General features: G+C 44.0%; 1 protein-coding gene across 2 annotated transcripts in view; it reads right to left on the bottom strand.

Annotated features, from left to right (window-relative positions):
• The window catches only part of EGLN3 (egl-9 family hypoxia inducible factor 3), a 392,726-nt gene that overhangs the window by 179,672 nt on the left and 191,518 nt on the right, over nucleotides 1-21,536 (bottom strand). For both annotated transcript variants that reach the window (XM_070478037.1, XM_070478038.1), the window contains exon 3: nucleotides 423-521. In XM_070478037.1, coding sequence (XP_070334138.1) covers nucleotides 423-490 — 68 coding nt within the window. In that variant the 5' untranslated portion in view covers nucleotides 491-521. The remainder of the gene's footprint in view (nucleotides 1-422; nucleotides 522-21,536) is intronic.

The raw sequence follows: 21,536 nt of genomic DNA, 5'->3' as shown, positions 1-21,536 counted from the left end.
ACTTTGTTTATTTTCCCTTAGATAGCTCAGGACTAGATTTTTCTTAGTCTTCCAGGAAAAGAAATTTAGCCTTTACAATCTGAGTGCCATAGTCAAATGAATGGCATAATCTAGGGCTTATGAAATGACCATAGGAATATCATGTTTTACTTTTCCAAATCCTGATACATAACACAGTCACAAGGAACAGGCTCTTTGATTTCTATAGCCACTTTAAAATGAAAATTGTATAATTAATGAATATTTACTCTATAGCAAGTTGTTCAGTTGGGATGCCTTTGATTTCAAGTCATAGCAACGGATTCGAACAGCCTTCCAGAATAAGGAAATGCATGAACTGCGATAAGTAGTTCTCAAAGAGCAGGGAGATGGATAGGCAGTGTCAGTATCCTGGCTGTGTCATTACAGATCCAGGCTCTTACCATTTTATGTTCCTCCATCCTCGGTCGTTGGCTCCATTCTCAGGCTGATGGAAAAATGTCTTCGGCATTTCCAAGTATCCTCTCCAGACATGACAACACCTTGAAAAAGAAGAGATAGCATCTCTTTTTGTTCTTTTAGGCAAGGAAACATTTCCCAGAAGTCTCCCATGTATGACTGGTCAGAATTTGGTGACTTTCCCATTTCCAAATCATTTACTGACAACAGGAATGTGACCACCTTAAGATCAATCAGACCCATCCCTGGGGTGGGTGAAGGTGAGTTCCCACCAAGGCACATGGCTGCTTGCAAGAAGGTGAACATCTGCACAAAACCTGGATTCTGGTAGTTACAGGAGTGGGCAATGGAAGCTGATAATGATTCTGCCCCAAGCCCCTCTCTTTTTCTCTCTCCTGACTGGTTCCCTTTGCAAGACATCCAACAATCCTTAACATGTACTTAGTGTTTGGTCATGTATTAACTGCAAACTACAAAATTCAGTCAACACTCATGGAACTCATACTACATGCCCAATACTATGTGAGGAGCTGAGGACTAGAAGAAGGAAAGACAGGGATCCCGATCCCAATGATTTAATGGAGAGGCAGAAAATTAATGAATTTCATAGTACAGTGATAAGTGCTCTATGTACATAATCTAATGGTGCTATGGGAGTTCTAAAGAATGAATAACTTCATAAGGAACTTCACAGTAAAGCAAATGGAATATTCCAGCTGAGCTTTGAAAGGTAAGTAGGTAATCAAGGAAGAAGGACATTCAGGCAGGGAAATTAGCTAGTACCAAGGACCAAGAGGGCATTGGCCTGGGATGCTCAGGTCACCACAAGTGTAAGATAGCAGTGAGGCGCTGCTTTGAACAAAGAATGAAGGCACCTGGGGAAGTTTTGGGTCCTGATTAACAACTTGTCTTATGCTGTTTAAGAGACATCATCAGTGGATATCATCCCTAAGAAGCTCTGAGAGAGGTCAAAGCTAATCATAGCATTCAAAAACAAATAGCATCTTATGAGTCAACTCTAGAGTGACACTAGTGGTAAAGAACCCGCCTGTCAATGCAGGGGACATATGAAATGCAGGTTTGATCCCTGGGTGGGGAAGATCCCCTGGAGGAAGGCATAGCTATCCACTCCAGTATTCTTGCCTGGAGAATCCCCATGGACAGAGGAGCCTGGTGGGCTACAGTCCATGGGGTTGCAAAGAGTCAGACACGACTGAGGCGACTTAGCACACAGCACATTAGAGGTGACAGACCACCTCTCAGAGACCCCCAAATCTTCCTTTCACTTCACAATCACACTTCTTGCGAGTGATATCCATACCAACAATCTTCTTACTTCCATTCAATCCTTAATCCCAACCCTCTAAATTTAGCAATATGGTGGTTGTTCCTGCAAAGCTCACCAGTGGCCTCAAAAACTATAAAAATATAATAAAACCAATGACAACAAAATAACTCCTCTTACATCCCACCTTCCAATCACATGAACTATATATAATTCATAAATTACATTGATTAATACATTTAGAGACCATAGGCACTGAAAGTATGAATTCTTTCTCCCCTCAATATAAAATTAAAATTAAAAGCATTCCTAAGTCATAATCTTTTCCATAGGGACTTCATTTTTTATCATATTCCATCCAAAAAAATTCCCTTTCTCTGTACCTCTGTGTTATTGCTTATTTAAACACATGCCCACCATTTGAGTAATCTAGCAATAAACACACTCATACCTTGTTTGTAGTAGGTAAATGGTGTCCCCCCAAAAGATATATTCACCCAGAACCTCAGAATACAATCTTATTTGAGAGAAGAGCCTTTGTAGATGTAATGATTCTCAGAGATGGAAATACCAGACCACCTTACCTGCCTCTTGAGAAATCTATATGCAGGTCAGAAAGCAACAGAACAGGACATGGAACAATGGAATGGTTCAAAATTGGGAAAAGAGTACATCAAGGCTGTATATTGTCACCCTGCTTATTTAACTTATTTGCAGAGTACATCATGCAAAATCCTGGGCTGGATGAAGCACTAGCTGGAATCAAGATTACCTGGAGAAATATCAATAACCTCAGATACATAAATGATACCATCCTAGTGGCAGAAAGCAAAGAGGAACTAAAGAGCCTCTTGATGAAGGTGAAAGAGGAGAGTGGAAAAACCTGGCTTAAAACTCAAATTCAAAAAACTAAGATCATGGCAACCAGTCCCATCACTTCAGAACAGAATACAATAGAAGGGGGGGGAGTGGAAACAGTGACAGATTTTCTTTTCTTGGGCTCCAAAATCACTTTGGCCAGTTAACAGCAGTCACAAAATTAAAAGACACTTGCTCCTTGGAAGAAAAGCTATGACAAACCTAGAAAACATATTAAAAAGCAGAGACATCACTTTTCCAACAAAGGTCCATATAGCTATGGTTTTTCCAGTAGTCATGTATAGATGTGAGTTGGACCATCAAAGGCTGAGCACTGAAGAACTGATCCTTTGAACTATGGTGCTGGAGAAGACTCTTGAGAGTCCCTTGGACAGCAAGGAGATCAAGCCAGTCAATCCTAAAGGAAATCAACCCTGAATATTCATTGGAAGGACTGATGCTGAAGCTCCAATATTTTGGCCACATGATGCGAAGAGCCAACCCATTGGAAAAGACCGTGATGCTTGGGAAAAATTGAGGACAGCAGGAGAAGGGGTGACAGAGGATAAGATGGTTGGATGGCATCACTGACTCAGTGAACAGGAGTTTGAGCAAACTCTGGGAGATAGTGAAGGACAGGGAAGCCTGGTGTGCTGCAGTTCACGGGATCTCAAAGAGTCAGACACGACTTAGCTACTGAACAATAACAACAAGATGTAATGAAGGTAAAGATCTCTAGATGACATGATTCTCGATTAGGGTAGGCCCTAAATCAAATTGATGAGCTTCCCTGTAAGATAGAAAAACAGAGAATCACAGAGACATGTGGGGAGAACGGAGAACACCACATGAAGATTAAGACAGAGATTGGAGCAATGCTTCTACAAGTCAAGGAATATCAAGAATTATTGAAACCCCCAAAGCATGGAAACAGATTCTTCCTCAGAGCCTCCAGAAGGAACCAACCTTGCTTGATGGGGACTTCTGGCCTCCAGAACTGTGAGTGAACACTTTTCTGTTGCTTTAAATCATCCAGTTACAATAATTTGCTATAACCGTCCTAGGCAACCAATATATTATTATGTAACATTTTTGAATTAAAATCAGGGAATTTTTTATTATAAGAAGACAAAACTCACTCCAGTTAGCTCAGGAAGTGAGGAATTTATTTTTAAGAACTGCAATCTCACAGGGCCCAAAGATGAAAAATCAAGCCTCCTGCTTCTGGATCTGGAAACCAGGGCTGGGACGAAAAGTGACTCTCCATCTCCCAGAGACATCTAATAAGCTCTCTCACATTGCTCCCTCTGTGAGTCATCCCATGCTGTCCCCAGGCTGGCTTCCTTTGCTTCATCACTCTCTGGATATGTGTGGTTCATTAAGGTGTCTTCAGCCCCAAGTCTCTGTAAATTTCAGCTTTGTTCTCCACATCTGACTTTGTCTCGCCAGCATCCTAATTACAAATTGTCAAGTAAGGGACTGGGTTGGCCCGACTTAGTTGTTAGTTGACCCTGACCAACCATCAGGTGCCCATCTCTGGCCTATTTGCGGCACATGCGAGCTGGAGCACCATGGCATGAGTGCTATGCCTCCCAGGCTCTGGGCAAGAACTCCCCCTGCAGAGGTCACAGCAGTGCAGGTGAAGCTTGGCCTCTCTGGTACAATCTGGTCATTTTTCTGCTTCCGTTGCTAGACTCAAAGCCCCTCGAGGACAAGAATGTAGGTCTCAGTGTCTGAGACATGGTAGATACTCAAGATGAGCTTATTAAATACAAAGGAATTAGTTGAGCTTTGTAGAATTGTATCTATTCAGTAGACGAAAAAAAAAAAGGTAAATGTTTATGCCACTTTCCTGACAAAGTGGTCATTTTAAAGCTGACTTCCTTCCCTTAGGTCATTCTTGGAAATAGTAGAGAGACTATCTCTGTTTATTTCATAAAATGACACTCACAAAGCCACACAACTTCATCAGGCCCCTGATGAGTGGATATAAGGTAAACAGTTGTCTGACCTCTTTCTCTTTATCGGTATCCAAACCCCCTAGTCTTTTGGCCCATGCTATGATCTTTCTTGACAGAGCTCAGGCAAAGAAGTTGTTTGAGTCATTCTTTGCCTCTCTTTCCTTTTCTTTTCTTCCCTTTAAAAAAATGGATTTTCCCCTCCAGAGAAGGTCTCTTTTCCCCAAATTAATTTTTTTTGAAGTACAGTTGATTTACAATGTCGAATTCTTTTGCATACAGTAAAGTGATTCAGTTCTACATATATATATATATAATATATATATATATATAGAGAGAGAGAGAGACAGAGAGAGAGAGAGATCTTATCTGATGGACCATTCTTTCAGGAGCCTGCTTAGGTTTCTAGAAATTTTTCCTTTGCTTTGGCTACCACTAGTTTGTTGAGGCCATTTCCTAATAGCCTCTCCCTTGGGTCTAACCTTCTCTAAGTAGACAGTGCTGTGCCAGAGCCTGGTGAAGATAAGAAATAACAAAAGGTCCAGAAGACATGAGCTCAGTCACTGCAGAGTTCCTGCAGTGTGGAGCACCCAGCAAGGCCAACGCTGAGAGGGCCCAGGAATCTTCAGGGCCTCATCTGCATGAGATTTGCAAATTAAAAGGATCCTGGTCAGGAACCCATTCTTCTCAGGCTGGTGGTTTTCTGATCATTGTTGTACTAATCAGGTGGACAGACTCAGCCTAGGCAGGGGAGGAGGAAGAAAGGTTAACTCCCAAAACCATTCTCTTTCTCCAAGCCCAGCAGCCCTCCTGGCTCATCTGAAGGCCTCCCAAATTGTCATTAAAGCTGCCCCAAAGGAGAAATTTTGGAAAGGGAACATATGTAGGAATCTTTTAAAACCCTGCAAGACCTTCACACCACAATTCCTCCTGTGATGAATTACATGTACCGAAACCTAAGTAAAATAACTTGTCCCTAAATTTCTAAATTTAAATATCAATACATATCATCTCTTCTATGTATGTATCAGCAAGAGGTAGCCATAGGTGGTGTCAAAGAGCTGTGTAGATGGCAGACCCCACACACAAGGCATTAGGGAACACACACACACACCACACACAAGGCATTATGGGAACACACACACACACCACACACAAGGGATTATGACAACACACACACACAAGGCATATTATAGCAACACACACACACCTTGTCCAGAGAGATAAATGGCCCAATTGTCCTGCAAGCAGCACCCAGTTCCCAGCTGGCCAGATTTCCAGAGCGCCAAAGCTGGGGGAGGCTGGTGTCCCCGGTATGGGGATAACTGCCAGGGTCCCCATCAGGTAACCAGTAACTGTGAATGACTGTTTCTTTTTTTTTTTTTTTTGATGGTGCTATTACATATTTTTAAAGGTGCTCTTCCTTTGAGAGACGTAAGTTGGAATTTTTGTAATAAAATGGTGTATCTGGAATTTGCTTCCAAATAATCCAGTTGGAGAAGAATGGACAGGAATACAGATGAAATGAGATCGCTGAGGCTGAGTGATCAGTACATGCGAGGGTCATTACACTATTTTGACTGCTTTTTTTTTTTTTTTTCCATTTATTTTTATTAGTTGGAGGCTAATTACTTTACATCATTACAGTAGTTTTTGTCATACATTGAAATGAATTAGCCATGGATTTACATGTACTCCCCATCCCGGTCCCCCCTCCCACCTCCCTCTCCACCCGATCTCTCTGGGTCTTCCCAGTGCACCAGGCCCGAGCACTTGTCTCATGCACCCAACCTGGGCTGGTGATCTGTTTCACCCTAGATAATATACATGTTTCAATGTTGTTCTCTTGAAACATCCCACCCTCGCCTTCTCCCAGAGTCCACAAGTCTGTTCTATACATCTGAGTCTCTTTTTCTGTTTTGCATATAGGGTTATCATTACCATCTTTCTAAAGTCCATATATATGTGTTAGTATACTGTAATGGTCTTTATCTTTCTGGCTTACTTCGCTCTGTATAATCGGCTCCAGTTTCATCCATCTCATTAGAACTGATTCAAATGAATTCTTTTTAATGGCTGAGTAATATTCCATGGTGTTATATGTACCACAGCTTCCTCATCCATTCGGAATGACTGTTTCTTATGAATGAATGGCACCACTGGGCAGTTTGACCAACATTAAGACAAAGCATCACATCTGGAGTCTTGGACATCCACAGGAAAGGCCTGACCCAGAGGAAGCTAACATCAAACACAGGACCTCTCCTCCCTGTAAAATTACCCTTCCACCCCAGCCATCCCTTTCCCAATTCTCCCCTCACCCTGGTGAAAGCTCCCAGGCAGTGTCCTACCCACTCAGCTCACTTCCCGTTCATTCATTCACTCATTCACCAAACATTAACAAGCGCCTACTGTGTGTCAGCCAGCGTGTCAGGCCCTGGAAAGACAGGAGGCCAGACACAGCCTGCTGGCCAGCCCTGGTGGGGAAAGGGAGGCAGCCATTTCCCCGCTCCTCTCATCCCAGGCAGGCACCACGCAAGGCCAACTCTTCGGAGAACCACGGCTTCTCCATTTCTTCTTCCTGACGTCTCGCCTCATGCAGGAGCAGCAGCTCAGAAAATCTTTCTTTTCACTCGCATTATAGGATTTTTTTTTAAAGCAGCAGCAGCCTTACCTTCCAAGAAGCCTGTGGCTTAGGCTAATATTTACATGTATTTGCATTTCCTTTGTACACATGGATGGGGGAAGAAAGGGTGGGGAAGGGAGTTTGGCTGGGAATGAAAATTCGCCCTGAGCCAATCCTCAAAATGCTATTGCAATTGCCAATTTAAAATCAAGATGCAACTTGTTTAGCTAAAATTCAGATAATTTCCATCGCTCCCACCCTGACTCTTCATCCCCTGCAAACTTGCAGCTCCTTAGCTGGCCTGTGCATCACTCCCAGTCATATGTGAGGGAGCTATCTTTGGTGTTAGTTTTAGATACACTGGAAATTTTCTAATTCTGCAGGATTGGGTCATTTTCAGAGAGCTCTGTGGGCACCCTCTGGTGGCTGACTGAAAATTTTACCTGCAAAAATTGCAGTGGAACTGAGATGGCTCTATTTGGCAGTCAGGCTTTGCCGTCGGACGGTAAACATGGTAAGTTTATTTGCTGTACCTTGTAGCACCTCTTTTGTCACACGATGCATGGCTGGAACTGTGGCTCTGTGGCCTGTCAAGAGGATTGGCACCTGATAGAAAGGGCAGAGCTAAGGCCTGGGGCCTACTTGTGGGGCAGTTTTTTCAGGAAAGCCCGAGTGCGGAGGGTGAAGGTAGCTCTTCCTTGGGCTCTCAGAGGATTCACCCATGGAGGAGAAGCCGTTGCAGGCCAGGCTTGAAGGGTTTTCTTCCTAGACTTCCCTCTTCTCTGCTGCTCCTAGGAGCAGCCATTCCTGAGAATCATCCTGACCTGCGGGAAAGAGCACCGATGGGAGAGCGGAGGAAGGCAGGAAAAACAAGAAAAACTCTCTCCACCTGAGGATGCCGCCCCAGGCCCTACAATCAGGGACTCTGATGAGCACAGCTGCTCTGTCAACACAGTAAATGCCCACACCTGATTTTCCTTGGCTCTTTCTCCAGCGATTTTATTAGTCTCAGGAGACCCCCTCAAAGTCAGCTCAGGTGGCCTTTATTTTGCAAAGGGTGAAGAACTGTGATGTCACCCAACCTGCTGGGGGCAGGGGGGGATTCAAGACTGGAGTTTCCTTACCTGCCCATTGATGCTGGGGAATATTTACCTGCAGCCCCTGTGGTCTCAGTCACCCCCACCCCGCACTCTATCAGAGGAAACCACTCTTGACCAGCAAATCATGATGAGACCTCTAAAGAGCAAGGTCCTAAGGAAGGGTACGATTGAGGGTCAGGAGAGTAGCCACGTCACAAGTGGGTTCCAGAAGCTGGCAAGAGAACCCAGTGATCAGATTCCAGTTTCCCTCCACAGGCTTCATTCGGCCCCAATACTACCATTTACCTGGAAACAAAGAGGCACTGTCTACTGGGAGCAGCCTTCTTTATTGCTACCATTTTTCATTTGCTTTCTTTCACAACCAGGCCCCAGGGCAGAAGGGAAGGCTGGTGAGCCATCAGTCACCCCACACTGACGGGGCAGCCCCATCCTGCCCCGCTGGGTCTGAGAGCACCACTGCAGCAGTGTCTTTGGTGGGAGGCCCAGAAGCTTAGATGTGACTGGAGCAGAGCAAGAAAAAAAACTTCAAAAACCAGTGTGGCCACACCTGTGGGAATAGACAGTTCAACTCTGCTCTGAGCCATCAGCCTGGAGGCATGGCAGTCTGGGAGCTCCTGTTGAATGTGAGCTGAGTTCATGGGTTTCTCCCTCTAGCCTGTGCTTCCAGCAGAATGCAAATCCTATGGCAAGGTTACTCTGTGCCAAGCCTGTGGGATGGAGTGGACAGCATGCTAACTGCATCTAAAGGTGCAGTGCAGCCACCACCTACCCTAAATCCTTCATGCAGATGAACTCATCAGCCCTGGTGATAACCAAATGAAGGAGGTACTGCTGTTCCTCCAGAAAGGAGGACACTGAGACAGAGAAACTCAATAACTTGTCCACATCATGCGTATCATCCATGGAGTCAGGATTCAAGCCCTGGCCATGTGGTTTCAGAGCTGGTGCATTTAACCACTTCATCCTGTGGGTTCCTTCAGTACATGCTAAGAGCTCATTTATCCTCCACAAAAGCTGCACATAGTATATGACAGCAGTCCCATTTTACTGTTGAGGAAACTGAGTCATAAGCAAGTAAAGTAAGTGTTAGTCACTCAGTCGTGCCCAACTCTTTGCGACCCCATGGACTGCAGCCCACCAGGCTCCTCTGTCCATGAGATTTTCCAGGCAAAGATACTGGAGTGGGTTGCCATTTCCTTCTCCAGGGGATCGTCCCAACCCAGGGATCAAACCCAGGTCTCCTGCACTGCATGCAGATTCTTTTACCAACTGAGCTACAAGGGAAGTCCTTGTAGGGTCATAGAGGAGTTAAATAAGGTTGCACAGCTAGCAAGAGGCAGAACCTGAATTCGAATCCAGGCAGCTAGACTCCCGAATCCCAGCTCTAATCGTCACACTCTACCACCTGTCTCCCAGGGCAGTGTTTCAAAGTTCCCACTCATTAGGTGTTGCAAAATTCCTGCTAGATGTCGGTAAGCATCCCTCTGGCTTTGTGGCCGGCCCCAGAGCCCAGGGAGGGGCCCTCCTGTCCCCCTCCACCCCCACCCCAGAGCTCATGTGAAGAGGTTCCTGGCTCTGAGCACACTGCCCCAGGGATCTCTTCCAGGAGCTTGGCGTTCACTGCCACTTCTGACTAGCAGAGTAACATGAGTCTTGACTCTGCCCAGGTAGCCTGGGTCTGTCTAGCTGGGGCTTCAGACCTGGGCTGGTGTCCCTCTCTCCCTTTGCCAGATTATTCCAATTACCCTGGAAGCACAGATGTTTAGTTTATGGGCCATAAAGACAGAGCCAGTTCCTTCACTGAGCATCAGGCTCCCCAGGGCTCTGCTTAGACAGTCACTCAGGAAATTGGGGAGGGGGGCTCAACCCCAGAGCTGCTCTGAGGGGGCAACATCCATAGGGTGTTACTGCACTTTCCATTTGCATTAACATTGATTAAATCAAACATTTAGCTATTTGATTAAGAAATGTCTCAGAGAGATTTTCCCCCTTCCTCACTTACTGATCACATACCTGGCCACCTTCCAAAACAGATCTGGTCTTTGTCTTTTAAGATTTGTATTCTGGCAGGTTGAGTTTTATCGAATGGGATCAACACCCTGACACCAACGTTAAATTGCCTGGTGCCTGTGCTGGCAGTTTCCCATCTGTCCCTCCAGATCTCACTTCACACTTCTCCGACTGCTCTGTGCACCCCAGGGAACTGACCTACATAGGGCCATCAACGGGCTCCTGTTCTTCTGGCTTTTGTTGGGCCCACCCAGTGGTCACTGGCAGTAAATAAGTAGGCAGGAGATGGGAAAAGTCAGTGGGGTTTTCTCCCTGGCTCCCTTCCTGCCAGGCTACCATGGGTTATCTGTGTCCCTCTACTGAGGCCACAACTCATATAGCCCAGTAACCACTGATAGTTATAAACTACCCCCAACACTTAATAGTTTAGCTTTGTGGGTAATTCATCTCCGTCCCATGTGGCATAAGCCAGAGCAGCGTGCCTAGGGTTGGAGAATCCACTTCCAAGATGGCTAACAAGTTGGTGCTGGTTGTGGTCTGGGCGAGCTTAGTCAGGGCTGTTAGCAGAGTTAACAGTTTCCCAGGTGGGCCTCCACTTCGGGTTGTTAAACTTGCTCCCAGCAAGGGTCTGTGTTCCAAGAGCAAGTGTCCAAGGGAAAGGAAATGGAAGCTTCTAGTGTCTTTAAGACCTGGGCCTGGAAACAGCTATACAAACGTCTGCAAGGTTCTACTGGTCAAAGCAGTTGCAGAGGCCCCTCTGATTCAAGGTGAAAGACCACAGACCCCACTCTTGATGAAAGCAGTATCAGAGAATTTTATCCATCTTTAACCCACCACATCACATTATTGTAAGTGTCCCTCCTATGGCTACCCACTCCAGGATCCACAGCCAGTTTACTCCCTTTCTCCATCGGGGTGTGGAGCAGCTAGCTCCCCATTAGTATTCATTCCAGGGTTCTACAGTATCCCTGGTTTGATTTAGCTCTGATCACACATTTTTAATAGTCTCTTTATTAAACTCCTCCTCAAAACATCCAGTTGCAGTGTACCTAGGAATTTGGTGGGACCTTGGCAACATTCCTCTGCAAAGTTCCTACTTACCCCCTACAGGAATATCCCCTGAAACCACCTCCTCAAGACCTTTCCTCCGAACTCCCACTAGCCCCCAAACTCCCCACACTCCAGTCTCCTTCCTGCTTTACCCAGTGCTTTCCTTCTGGCCCTTGGGAGACCTCTGCTCAGTCATTAACTGCACAGACTTATCAAAATAATTACTGCCTTCCTGCTTCCAGGGTGCTCCTGGCTTCCTATCTACCTCATCCAGAAAAATGTTAGCACTTTTATAGAAGTCTCTAGTCAAATCTAAATCCAAACAGAAATCCCTAGAGACAGAAATTTGTGACCCTCTAGCTGGGCCAATAAAGGACTCCTTCTGGTCAAGCTAGGCTTTCAGATCACACTTTGATTTTTTTTTTGAAAGTTGCTCAGTCATGTCGAACTCCCCATGGACTGTCCATAGAATTCTCCAGGCCAGAATACTGGAATGGGTAGCCTTTCCCTTCTCCAGGGGATCTTCCCAACCCAGGGATCGAACACAGGTCTCCCACATTGCAGGCAGATTCTTCACCAACTGAGCTATCAAGGAAGCCCTCAGACCACACTGGCAACCTCCAAACCTTCCTGCTTTCAGCCTCCCCGAGACGTTTACCTTGACCTAGGGTCTCCATGCAGAGCTTGAAGATCTATTTTCCTTTCTCTGACTTTTTCATGATGACTCTCATGCTTTCAGTGTGGGAACTATAACTGATAAATTCAGAGCCAGGGCAAAAGGGCATATTTATTGCTCCAATGCCTCATTTCTTTCAAAGACAAGTATATTTCCAGCAATTGAGAAGGAACAAAGGTTATATTTCTATGATACTGTAAAAGACAGCATTTTCTGGATTCTTATCTGGAACTCTGATAGTCATGGCATCTGTTATATACCTAATCAGCAGAGCCGAGAAAGGCAGCACTAAACTATTCCTAAAGCACTTTCTCATCTTCTATTACTTCCAGAACATCTTTTCAATAATTAATTCGTTGAAGAAATATTTTTTGAACACTTGCTATATGTGGCAGTACTGGGAACAATGATGAACAAAAACAGATGGACAAGAAGACACATGACTCAAAGAATTCCACAAATAAATCTGAGATAACACATTGCAATATCAGTTTCCTTGTAATATGAGGGTGTAGAGCAGGGAGATAGTGATAATCAGTGAGGTCAGGGATAGGTATCTGTCAGCCTTAAGTTCCACCAATGCTCCTACCCTCTACCAAACTCAGCACTGCCCAGGGATAAAGTGAAACAGCTAAAATGAAAGTGCTAGCCCTACTGCTTATAGCCCTGAGCTGCTAAGTGCTTAAGACCTCCACCTACAGCAGCCCTGTCAGGTCCCTAGTCCAACACACCCACTCTTTGAGATCTCGGGCACCCTGGGCACCACTCCCGTCAGTGGCAGGTACGTGGAGTCCGTCTTGGTAAGAGGCTTCTTTTTTTTTTTTCATTTATTTTTATTAGTTGGTGGCTAATTACTTCACATCATTGCAGTGGTTTTCATCATACATTGAAATGAATTAGCCATGGATTTACATATATTCCCCATCCCGGTCCCCCCTCCCACCTCCCTCTCCACCTGATCCCTCTGGGTCTTCCCAGTGCACCAGGCCCGAGCACTTGTCTCATGCACCCAACCTGGGCTGGTGATCTGTTTCACCCTAGATAATATACATGATTCGATGCTGTTCTCTTGAAACATCCCACCCTCGCCTTCTCCCAGAGTCCACAAGTCTGTTCTATACATCTGAGTCTCTTCTTCTGTTTTGCATATAGGGTTATCATTACCATCTTTCTAAATTCCATATATATGTGTTAGTATGCTGTAATGGTCTTTATCTTTCTGGCTTACTTCACTCTGTATAATGGGCTCCAGTTTCATCCATCTCATTAGAACTGATTCAAATGAATTCTTTTTAATGGCTGAGTAATATTCCATGGTGTATATGTACCACAGCTTCCTCATCCATTCGTCTGCTGATGGGCATCTAGGTTGCTTCCATGTCCTGGCTATTATAAACAGTGCTGCAATGAACATTGGGGTGCACATGACTCTCAGATCTGGTTTCCTTGGTGTGTATGCCCAGAAGTGGGATTGCTGGGTCATATGGCAGTTCTATTTCCAGTTTTTTAAGAAATCTCCACACTGTTCTCCATAGTGGCTGTACTAATTTGCATTCCCACCAACAGTGTAAGAGGGTTCCCTTTTCTCCACACCCTCTCCAGCATTTATTGCTTGTAGACTTTTGGATAGCAGCCATCCTGACTGGCGTATAATGGTACCTCACTGTGGTTTTGATTTGCATTTCTCTGATAATGAGTGATGTTGAGTATCTTTTCATGTGTTTGTTAGCCATCTGTATGTCTTCCTTGGAGAAATGTCTATTTAGTTCTTTGGCCCATTTTTTGATTGGGTCATTTATTTTTCTGAAATTGAGCTTCAGGAGTTGCTTGTATATTTTTGAGATTAATCCTTTGTCTGTTGCTTCATTTGCTATTATTTTCTCCCATTCTGAAGGCTGTCTTTTCACCTTGCTTATAGTTTCCTTTGTTGTGCAAAAGTTTTTAAGTTTAATTAGGTCCCATTTGTTTATTTTTGCTTTTATTTCCAATATTCTGGGAGGTGGGTCATAGAGGATCCTGCTGTGATTTATGTCAAAGAGTGTTTTGCCTATGTTCTTCTCTAGGAGTTTTATAGTTTCTGGTCTTACATTTAGATCTTTAATCCATTTTGAGTTTATTTTTGTGTATGGTGTTAGAAAGTGTTCTAGTTTCTTTCTTTTACAGGTGGTTGACCAGTTTTCCCAGCACCACTTGTTAAAGAAGTTGTCTTTTTTCCATTGTATATCCTTGCCTCCTTTGTCGAAGATAAGGTGACCATAGGTTCGTGGATTTATCTCTGGGCTTTCTATTCTGTTCCATTGATCTATATTTATGTCTTTGTGCCAGTACCATACTGTCTTGATGACTGTGGCTTTGTAGTATAGTCTGAAGTCAGGCAGGTTGATTCCTCCAGTTCCATTCTTCTTTCTCAAGATTACTTTGGCTATTTGAGGTTTTTTGTATTTCCATACAAATTGTGAAATTATTTGTTCTATTTCTGTGAAAAATACCATTGGTAGCTTGATAGGGATTGCATTGAATCTATAGATTGCTTTGGGTAGTATAGCCATTTTGACAATATTGATTCTTCCAATCCATGAACACGATATGTTTCTCCATCTGTTTGTGTCCTCTTTGATTTCTTTCATCAGTGTTTTATAGTTTTCTATGTATAGGTCTTTTGTTTCTTTAGGTAGATATACTCCTAAGTATTTTATTCTTTTTGTTGCAATGGTGAATGGTATTGTTTCCTTAATTTCTCTTTGTTTTCTCATTGTTAGTGTATAGGAATGCAAGGGATTTCTGTGTGTTAATTTTATATCCTGCAACTTTACTATATTCGTTGATTAGCTCTAGTAATTTTCTGGTAGAGTCTTTAGGGTTTTCTATGTAGAGGATCATGTCATCTGCAAACAGTGAGAGTTTCACTTCTTTTCCTATCTGGCGTCCTTTTACTTCTTTTTCTGCTCTGATTGCTGTGGCCAAAACTATGTTGAATAGTAGTGGTGAGAGTGGGCACCCTTGTCTTGTTCCTGATTTCAGGGGAAATGCTTTCAATTTTTCAAGAGGCTTCTTCTGAAACACAGTGAAAGTTGCACCTTGTCCAGGTCTGCCTCATGATGTCTACCTGTTGCCATGTGAAGCTACCCAAGGTCTCTCATCCAAGCAGCCCCTACCCCATTAACTGGGATGCCTCAGGGTAATGGTGCCAGAGATGTCGGTGGCATATCTGGCTCAACTCTTTGCCCAGATCTTTTTTTTTTAAATTTTTTTTAGATTGAAGTATAACTGACTTATAATGTTATGTTAGTTTCAGGTATATAGAAAAGAGATTCAGTTATACATATGTATATGTTCTTTTTCAGATTCTTTTCCCATATTGCTGTTGCTGTTTGGTCACTAAGTCATATTCAACTCTGTGTGACCCCACAGACTGCAGCCTGCCAGGCTTCTCTGTCATGGAATGTCCCAGGAAAGAATACTGGAGTCTTTTCCAATCTAGGTTACCACAAAATATTGAATAGAATTTCCTATGGTAAACAGTAGATCCTTATTATCTATCTTATATATAGTAATAGGTATATGTCACTCCCAAGCTCTCAACTTATCCCTCCCTGCCTCTTTCCCCCCAGGTAATCATAAGTTTGCTGCTTACATCTATGACTCTATTTCTGTCTTGTAAGTAAGTCCATCTGTATCAACTTTTAGATTATATATATGTGATATCATATGATATTACTTCACTTAATAATATGACAATATCTAGGTTCATCTGTGTTGTTACAAATGGCATTATTTCATTCTTTTTCATGGCTGAGCAATATTCCATTGTGTGTGTGTGTGTGTGTGTGTGTGTGTGTGTGTGTACACACATATACACCACATCTACATCCATTCATCTGTCAATGGACAATTAGGGTATTTCTAAGTCTTGGCTATTGTTAATGAACATTGGGGTGAACGTGTCTCTGAATTAGAGTTTTCTCTGGATATATGCACAAGTCCAAATCTTTAAAGAACTGGGCTTTAGCCTTCCCTTAGTTCATGTGCAAATGGAAGTCTTTCTACCATGAGTCTGGGCATTACTATCCTGATATTTAGTTTTAGTTGTTCCTCTCCTTATAGCTAATTATGGGTAAAAGTATACATTTAGGCAGTATCCAAGGTTCTCTGGGCCCATGTTCACTCTTTCTTCTAAGGACAGCCAGGTGCAGTGGGCAGCCCCCAGGGATTCTATGTTCCCTAGACACTGCCAATATTACTATAGCACATACTCCACTAAATCCTGCCCTTCCCTGTTCCTCCCTGCTTGTGTGTGCAGGATGTGTGTCTGCCTCACAGCTAAGGCCTACGTGTTAGGATGAATGTTCCCATCTGAGGATGCTAGTCTGGTCAGGCAACAAACAGTCACCAAGAGAAACATGAGTCAAAGTTGGATTTAAATGCTGGTGCTGCCACTTAACCAGGTATGTGCTTTGGGGCACCATCCTGAAACAGCCTTGGTTTCTTCATCAACCAAAAAAAAAAAAAAGAGATAATCATTTCCACCTTCCAAGAATAAATAAAATAACCACCGCCCTAGGACACTGCTAGGAGCCCAGAAGGTATTTGACAAATATCACTTCCGCTTCTGTTCTGACAAATCTGCTATAGCCAAAGACCCTCCAGCCAAGGCGATACTCAGCCATCTGCCTTAAGACTAAAGCAAAGGTGCCAATCATGAAAAACACACTCTATTTGCTGAAGTAAAACACACTTCCCCAGAGTGAAAAACGGCATCCTGAACACTTTGGAGGCAAAGAAGTCAGATCCCACAAAGAACACCAGGGTGTGGGCTGAGTTAGGATTTCAGGTGCAGTTGGATGGTGGAGGGGGAGGCCCGCCAGATCTAAGTTGTTTTTGTTGTTCAGCTGCTAAGCTGTCCGACTCTTTGTGACCCCCATGGACTGCAGCACGCCAGGTTTCCCTGTCCTTCACCATCTCCCAGAGCTTGCTCAAACTAAAGTCAATTGAGTCAGTGATGCCATCCAACCATCTCATCTTCTGCTGCCCCCTTCTCCTTCTGCCCTCAATCTTTCCCAGCAACAGGATCTTTTCCAATGCCAGATCTAAGAGATTCTGTTAATCCTGAGGGAGCAAGTGTGGATATGGGAAACGTTTCGGATAGAGTGGGCCCACTGCCCTAAAATGCTGCAGTGACCTTGACTCAAGTCAGCCAGGCCATGCCCGCCCCCATCCTGTGAGGAAAAGGATGGAGCGGCACAGACAAGGACCCGACACTCCTAAAATGAGTGAGCTAGTGCCACGCCACTTCTGGGACCAGAACAGGATATGTGAGAGTCTGACGACACTAACAACACTGACAAATGGGCCTTGATGACTCTCCAAGCTGAATCCAGAGGCAAAGAGCCTCCTCCCCCTACCTGGCTTGGAAAGAGGCGGCGAGAGGCAGCATCCTCTGGGTCTCAGCACAGCGGGCTGGCCTCCGGAGCATCTGAATAAATGTGTGTTGTTCTGTGCACCCAGATGACAAGACTGCCTCTCCTTGGGTGACCTTGCTGCCAGCAGCGTCTTTGTTAGCACATGGACTTTCATCATATTCAAAAGAGTCTACATTTGAAAGAAGTTGAGCTGAAGGAAGCTGGGAAAAAAGGATTCAGAGAAGGCCTGCTGGGGTAGCACAAACCTTCAGCCAAGTTGTCACCTGGGGCCCGAGTGGATAGTACACAGAGGAGGCTTTTTCTCTCACACACACTTTTCCAAAAGCAAGGCTCACCTGAATCACCATGATCATCGTCACCATTATTGAAAGTTGACCATGTGCCCAGAACTCTCCAGAATATGTCACATCTCTTGTGGAATTTGACTCTCACAACCACTCTGTGAGGTAAGTGTATCTCTATTATCACCAGCCCCGGGTCATCCTTGTTAATAACTGATAAAGCTACAATTCTCAATTTATGAAGAGCAATGAAAAGAAAAGGGCTTCCCTGGTGCTTAGTGATAAAGAATCCATCTACCAATGCAGGAGATGCTGGTTTGATCCCTAGATCAGGAAGATCTCCTGGAGAAGGAAACAGCAACCCACTCCAGTATTCTTGCCTGGGAAATTCCAAGGACAGAGCCTAGCAGGTTATAGTCCATGCGATTGCAAAGAGTGGGACACAACTCAGCAACTAAACCAACCAACCAACAACGAAGAAAAGTATAGCATCTTCGAATTAGAGTCCCCTCAGGATAAGGACTTCAAAGTAATAGACTCTGAAGGGATCTTCAAGCCACCCCAGTCACTCACTCCAGGTTCCTCTCCAAGGACAGGAAGGATGGGTCCCTAGGCCCTCAGTGAAACATCACCTCTTTACTGTGCTCTTCCCTGTCAGCACACGCTGTGAATTATATCCAGGAGGTTTCCAGTACTGCCTTCTTATCCTATTTTCTTTTATATATATATAATTTAATTATTTACTTATTTTTGGTTGCACTAAGTCTTTGCTGCTGCATGTGGACTTTTTCTTTGTTGAGGTTCATAGTTTCTCACTGTGGTGCCTTCTCTTGTTGCACAGTATGGGCTCTAGTCCCACAGGCTTCAATAGTTGTGGCATACGGGCTTAGCTGCTCTGCAGCATGTGGAATCTTCCCGGACCAGGGACAAAACCCATATCCACTGCAGTGGCAGCCTAGACTCTTATCCACTGTACCACCAGGGAAGTTCCTTAATCTCGTCTTCCTATTTAGGAAGATCAGAGCAAGATCCAGCCCCTTGTATGACCTGTGATTCACATATGCCCCGTGCTCAGAAGAAAACCACACTGGATTTACTGTTCTGCTGTCACTGCCTTTGAAATTCTTAATAAAAGTTTTAACAAGGGATCCTGTATTTTCATTTTGCAATAAGCCCCACAAATGTCATAGCTGGCCCTGGACAGAGTTTTAGGGTTAGGGCAGGTAGAGGCAGCCATTCAAACCACAGTGTCTTGCCTGTACCCTCTTCTCATAAGTGGGCTGCCTGGTTAGAATACTGCATGTGATGAAGTGCACTGATGTGACCCCCTTCCAACAAATGCAGATGAAATATTTACTTGAAATGTGTCATTATGACAGAAGTTCACTGGTAAATCTGTTTTTTCAAAAATTTAGCTGTATGGTACCTGGTTCCAATTGCCAAAGCCAGCCACCATCTCTCCCAGGTTTTACTTGATTTCATAAAAACCACAAAGAGCTTGCCACCTTTTCCTCATCACTGCTGAGTTCAGGAATTTCAAGTGTACAATCATAGCAATTATCACAATTTTGCACAGATTTCCACAGCAAGACAGAGGATCATAAGGAAGAAAAGGAACATTGTTTGCTGTCCAATTATGAGGAGCATGTACGAACAGGACTAGAAGCCCTGATGTCAAGAACTCTTGTGTTGATCCTACCCTACGCTTCTGGACATGCTTTAACAGATAAAGAGACAACAAGCCTTAATCGTTTTCCTAGAGCTGTGATCCCCTGAGATAGCACTTGTTTTTACCCAAAAACAAACAGGAAAATATGAATAGGGAATCTGTGTTTGTGGAGACTTCAGTTCAGTTCAGTTCAGTCGCTCAGTCGTGTCCGATTCTTTGCGACCCCATGAATCACAGCACGCCAGGCCTCCCTGTCCATCACCAACTCCCGGAGTTTACTCAAACTCATGTCCATTGAGTCAGTGATGCCATCCAGCCATCTCATCCTCTGTCGTCCCCTTCTCCTCCTGCCCCCAATCCCTCCCAGCATCAGGGTCTTTTCAAATGAGTCAACTCTTCGCATAAGGTGGCCAAAGTATTGGACTTTCAGCTTCAGCATCAGTCCTTCCAATGAACACCCAGGACTGATATCCTTTAGGATGGACTGGTTGGATCTCCTTGCAGTCCAAGGGACCCTCAAGAGTCTTCTCCAACACCACAGTTCAAAAGCATCAATTTTTCGGCGCTCAGCTTTCTTCACAGTCCAACTCTCACATCCATACACAACCACTGGAAAAACCATAGCCTTGACTAGATGGACCCTTGTTGGCAAAGTAATGTCTCTGTTTTTTAATATGCTATCTAGGTTGGTCATAACTTTCCTTCCAAGGAGTAAGCGTCTTTTAATTTCATGGCTGCAGTCACCATCCGCAGTGATTTTGGAGCCCAAAAAAATAAAGTCTGACACTGTTTCTAGTGTCTCCCCATCTATTTCCCATGAGGCAATGGGATCAGATGCCATGATCTTAGTTTTCTGAATGTTAAGCTTTAAGCCAACTTTTTCACTCTCCTCTTTCACTTTCATCAAGAGGCTTTTCAGTTCCTCTTCACTCTCTCATAAGGGTGGTGTCATCTGCATATCTGAGGTTATTGTTGTGGATGGGACTGGTGATAGAAGCAAGGCCCAATGCTGTAAAGAGCAATATTGTATAGGAACCTGGAATGTTAGGTCCAATTGGAAGTGGTCAAACAGGAGATGGCAAGAGTGAATGTTGACATTCTAGGAATCAGCGAACTAAAATGGACTGGAATGGGTGAATTTAACTCAGATGACCATTATATCTACTACTGTGGGTAAGAATCCCTTAGAAGAAATGGAGTAGCCATCATAGTCAACAAGAGTCCAAAATGCAGTACTTGGATGCAATCTCAAAAACGACAGAATGATCTCTGTTCGCTTCCAAGGGAAACCATTCAATATCATGGTAATCCAAGCCTATGCCCCAACTAGTAATGCTGAAGAAGCTGAAGTTGAACAGTTCTATGAAGACCTACAAGACCTTTTAGAACTAACACCCAAAAAATATCTCCTTTTCACTATAGGGGACTGGAATGCAAAAGTAGGAAGTCAAGAAACACCTGGAGTAACAGGCAAATTTGGCCTTGGAGTACGGAATGAAACAGGGCAAAGGCTAATAGAGTTTTGCCAAGAGAACACACTGGTCATAGCAACTACCCTCTTCAAACAACACAAGAGAAGACTCTACACATGGACATCACCAGATGGTCAATACCGAAGTCAGATTGATTATATTCTTTGCAGGCAAAGATGGAGAAGCTCTATACAGTCAGCAAAAACAAGACCAGGAGCTGACTGTGGCTCAGATCATGAACTCCTATTGCCAAATTTAGACTTAAATTGAAGAAAGTAGGGAAAACCACTAGACCATTCACATATGACCTAAATCAAATCCCTTATGACTATACAGTGGAAGTGAGAAATATATTTAAGGGACTAGATCTGATAGACAGAGACCCTGATGAACTATGGACACAAGTCCATGACACTGTATAGGAGACAGGGATCAAGACCATCCCCATGGAAAAGAAATGCAAAAAGGCAAAATGGTTGCCTGAGGAGGCCTTACAAATAGCTGTGAAAAGAAGAGAAGCAAAAAGCAAAGGAGAAAAGGAAAGATATTCCCACTTGAATGCAGAGTTCCAAGGAATAGCCAAGAGAGATAAGAAGGCCTTCCTCAGTGATCAACGCAAAGGAGAGGAAAACAACAGAATGGGGAAGACTAGAGATTTCTTCAAGAAAATTAGAGATATAAAGGGAACATTTC

The sequence above is a fragment of the Odocoileus virginianus genome, chromosome 16 (assembly GCF_023699985.2).
Source record: "Odocoileus virginianus isolate 20LAN1187 ecotype Illinois chromosome 16, Ovbor_1.2, whole genome shotgun sequence".
NCBI classification, from domain to species: Eukaryota; Metazoa; Chordata; class Mammalia; order Artiodactyla; family Cervidae; genus Odocoileus; species Odocoileus virginianus.
The sequence above is the reverse complement of the archived record's forward strand: the minus strand, read 5'-3'. Positions and strand labels throughout refer to the sequence as shown.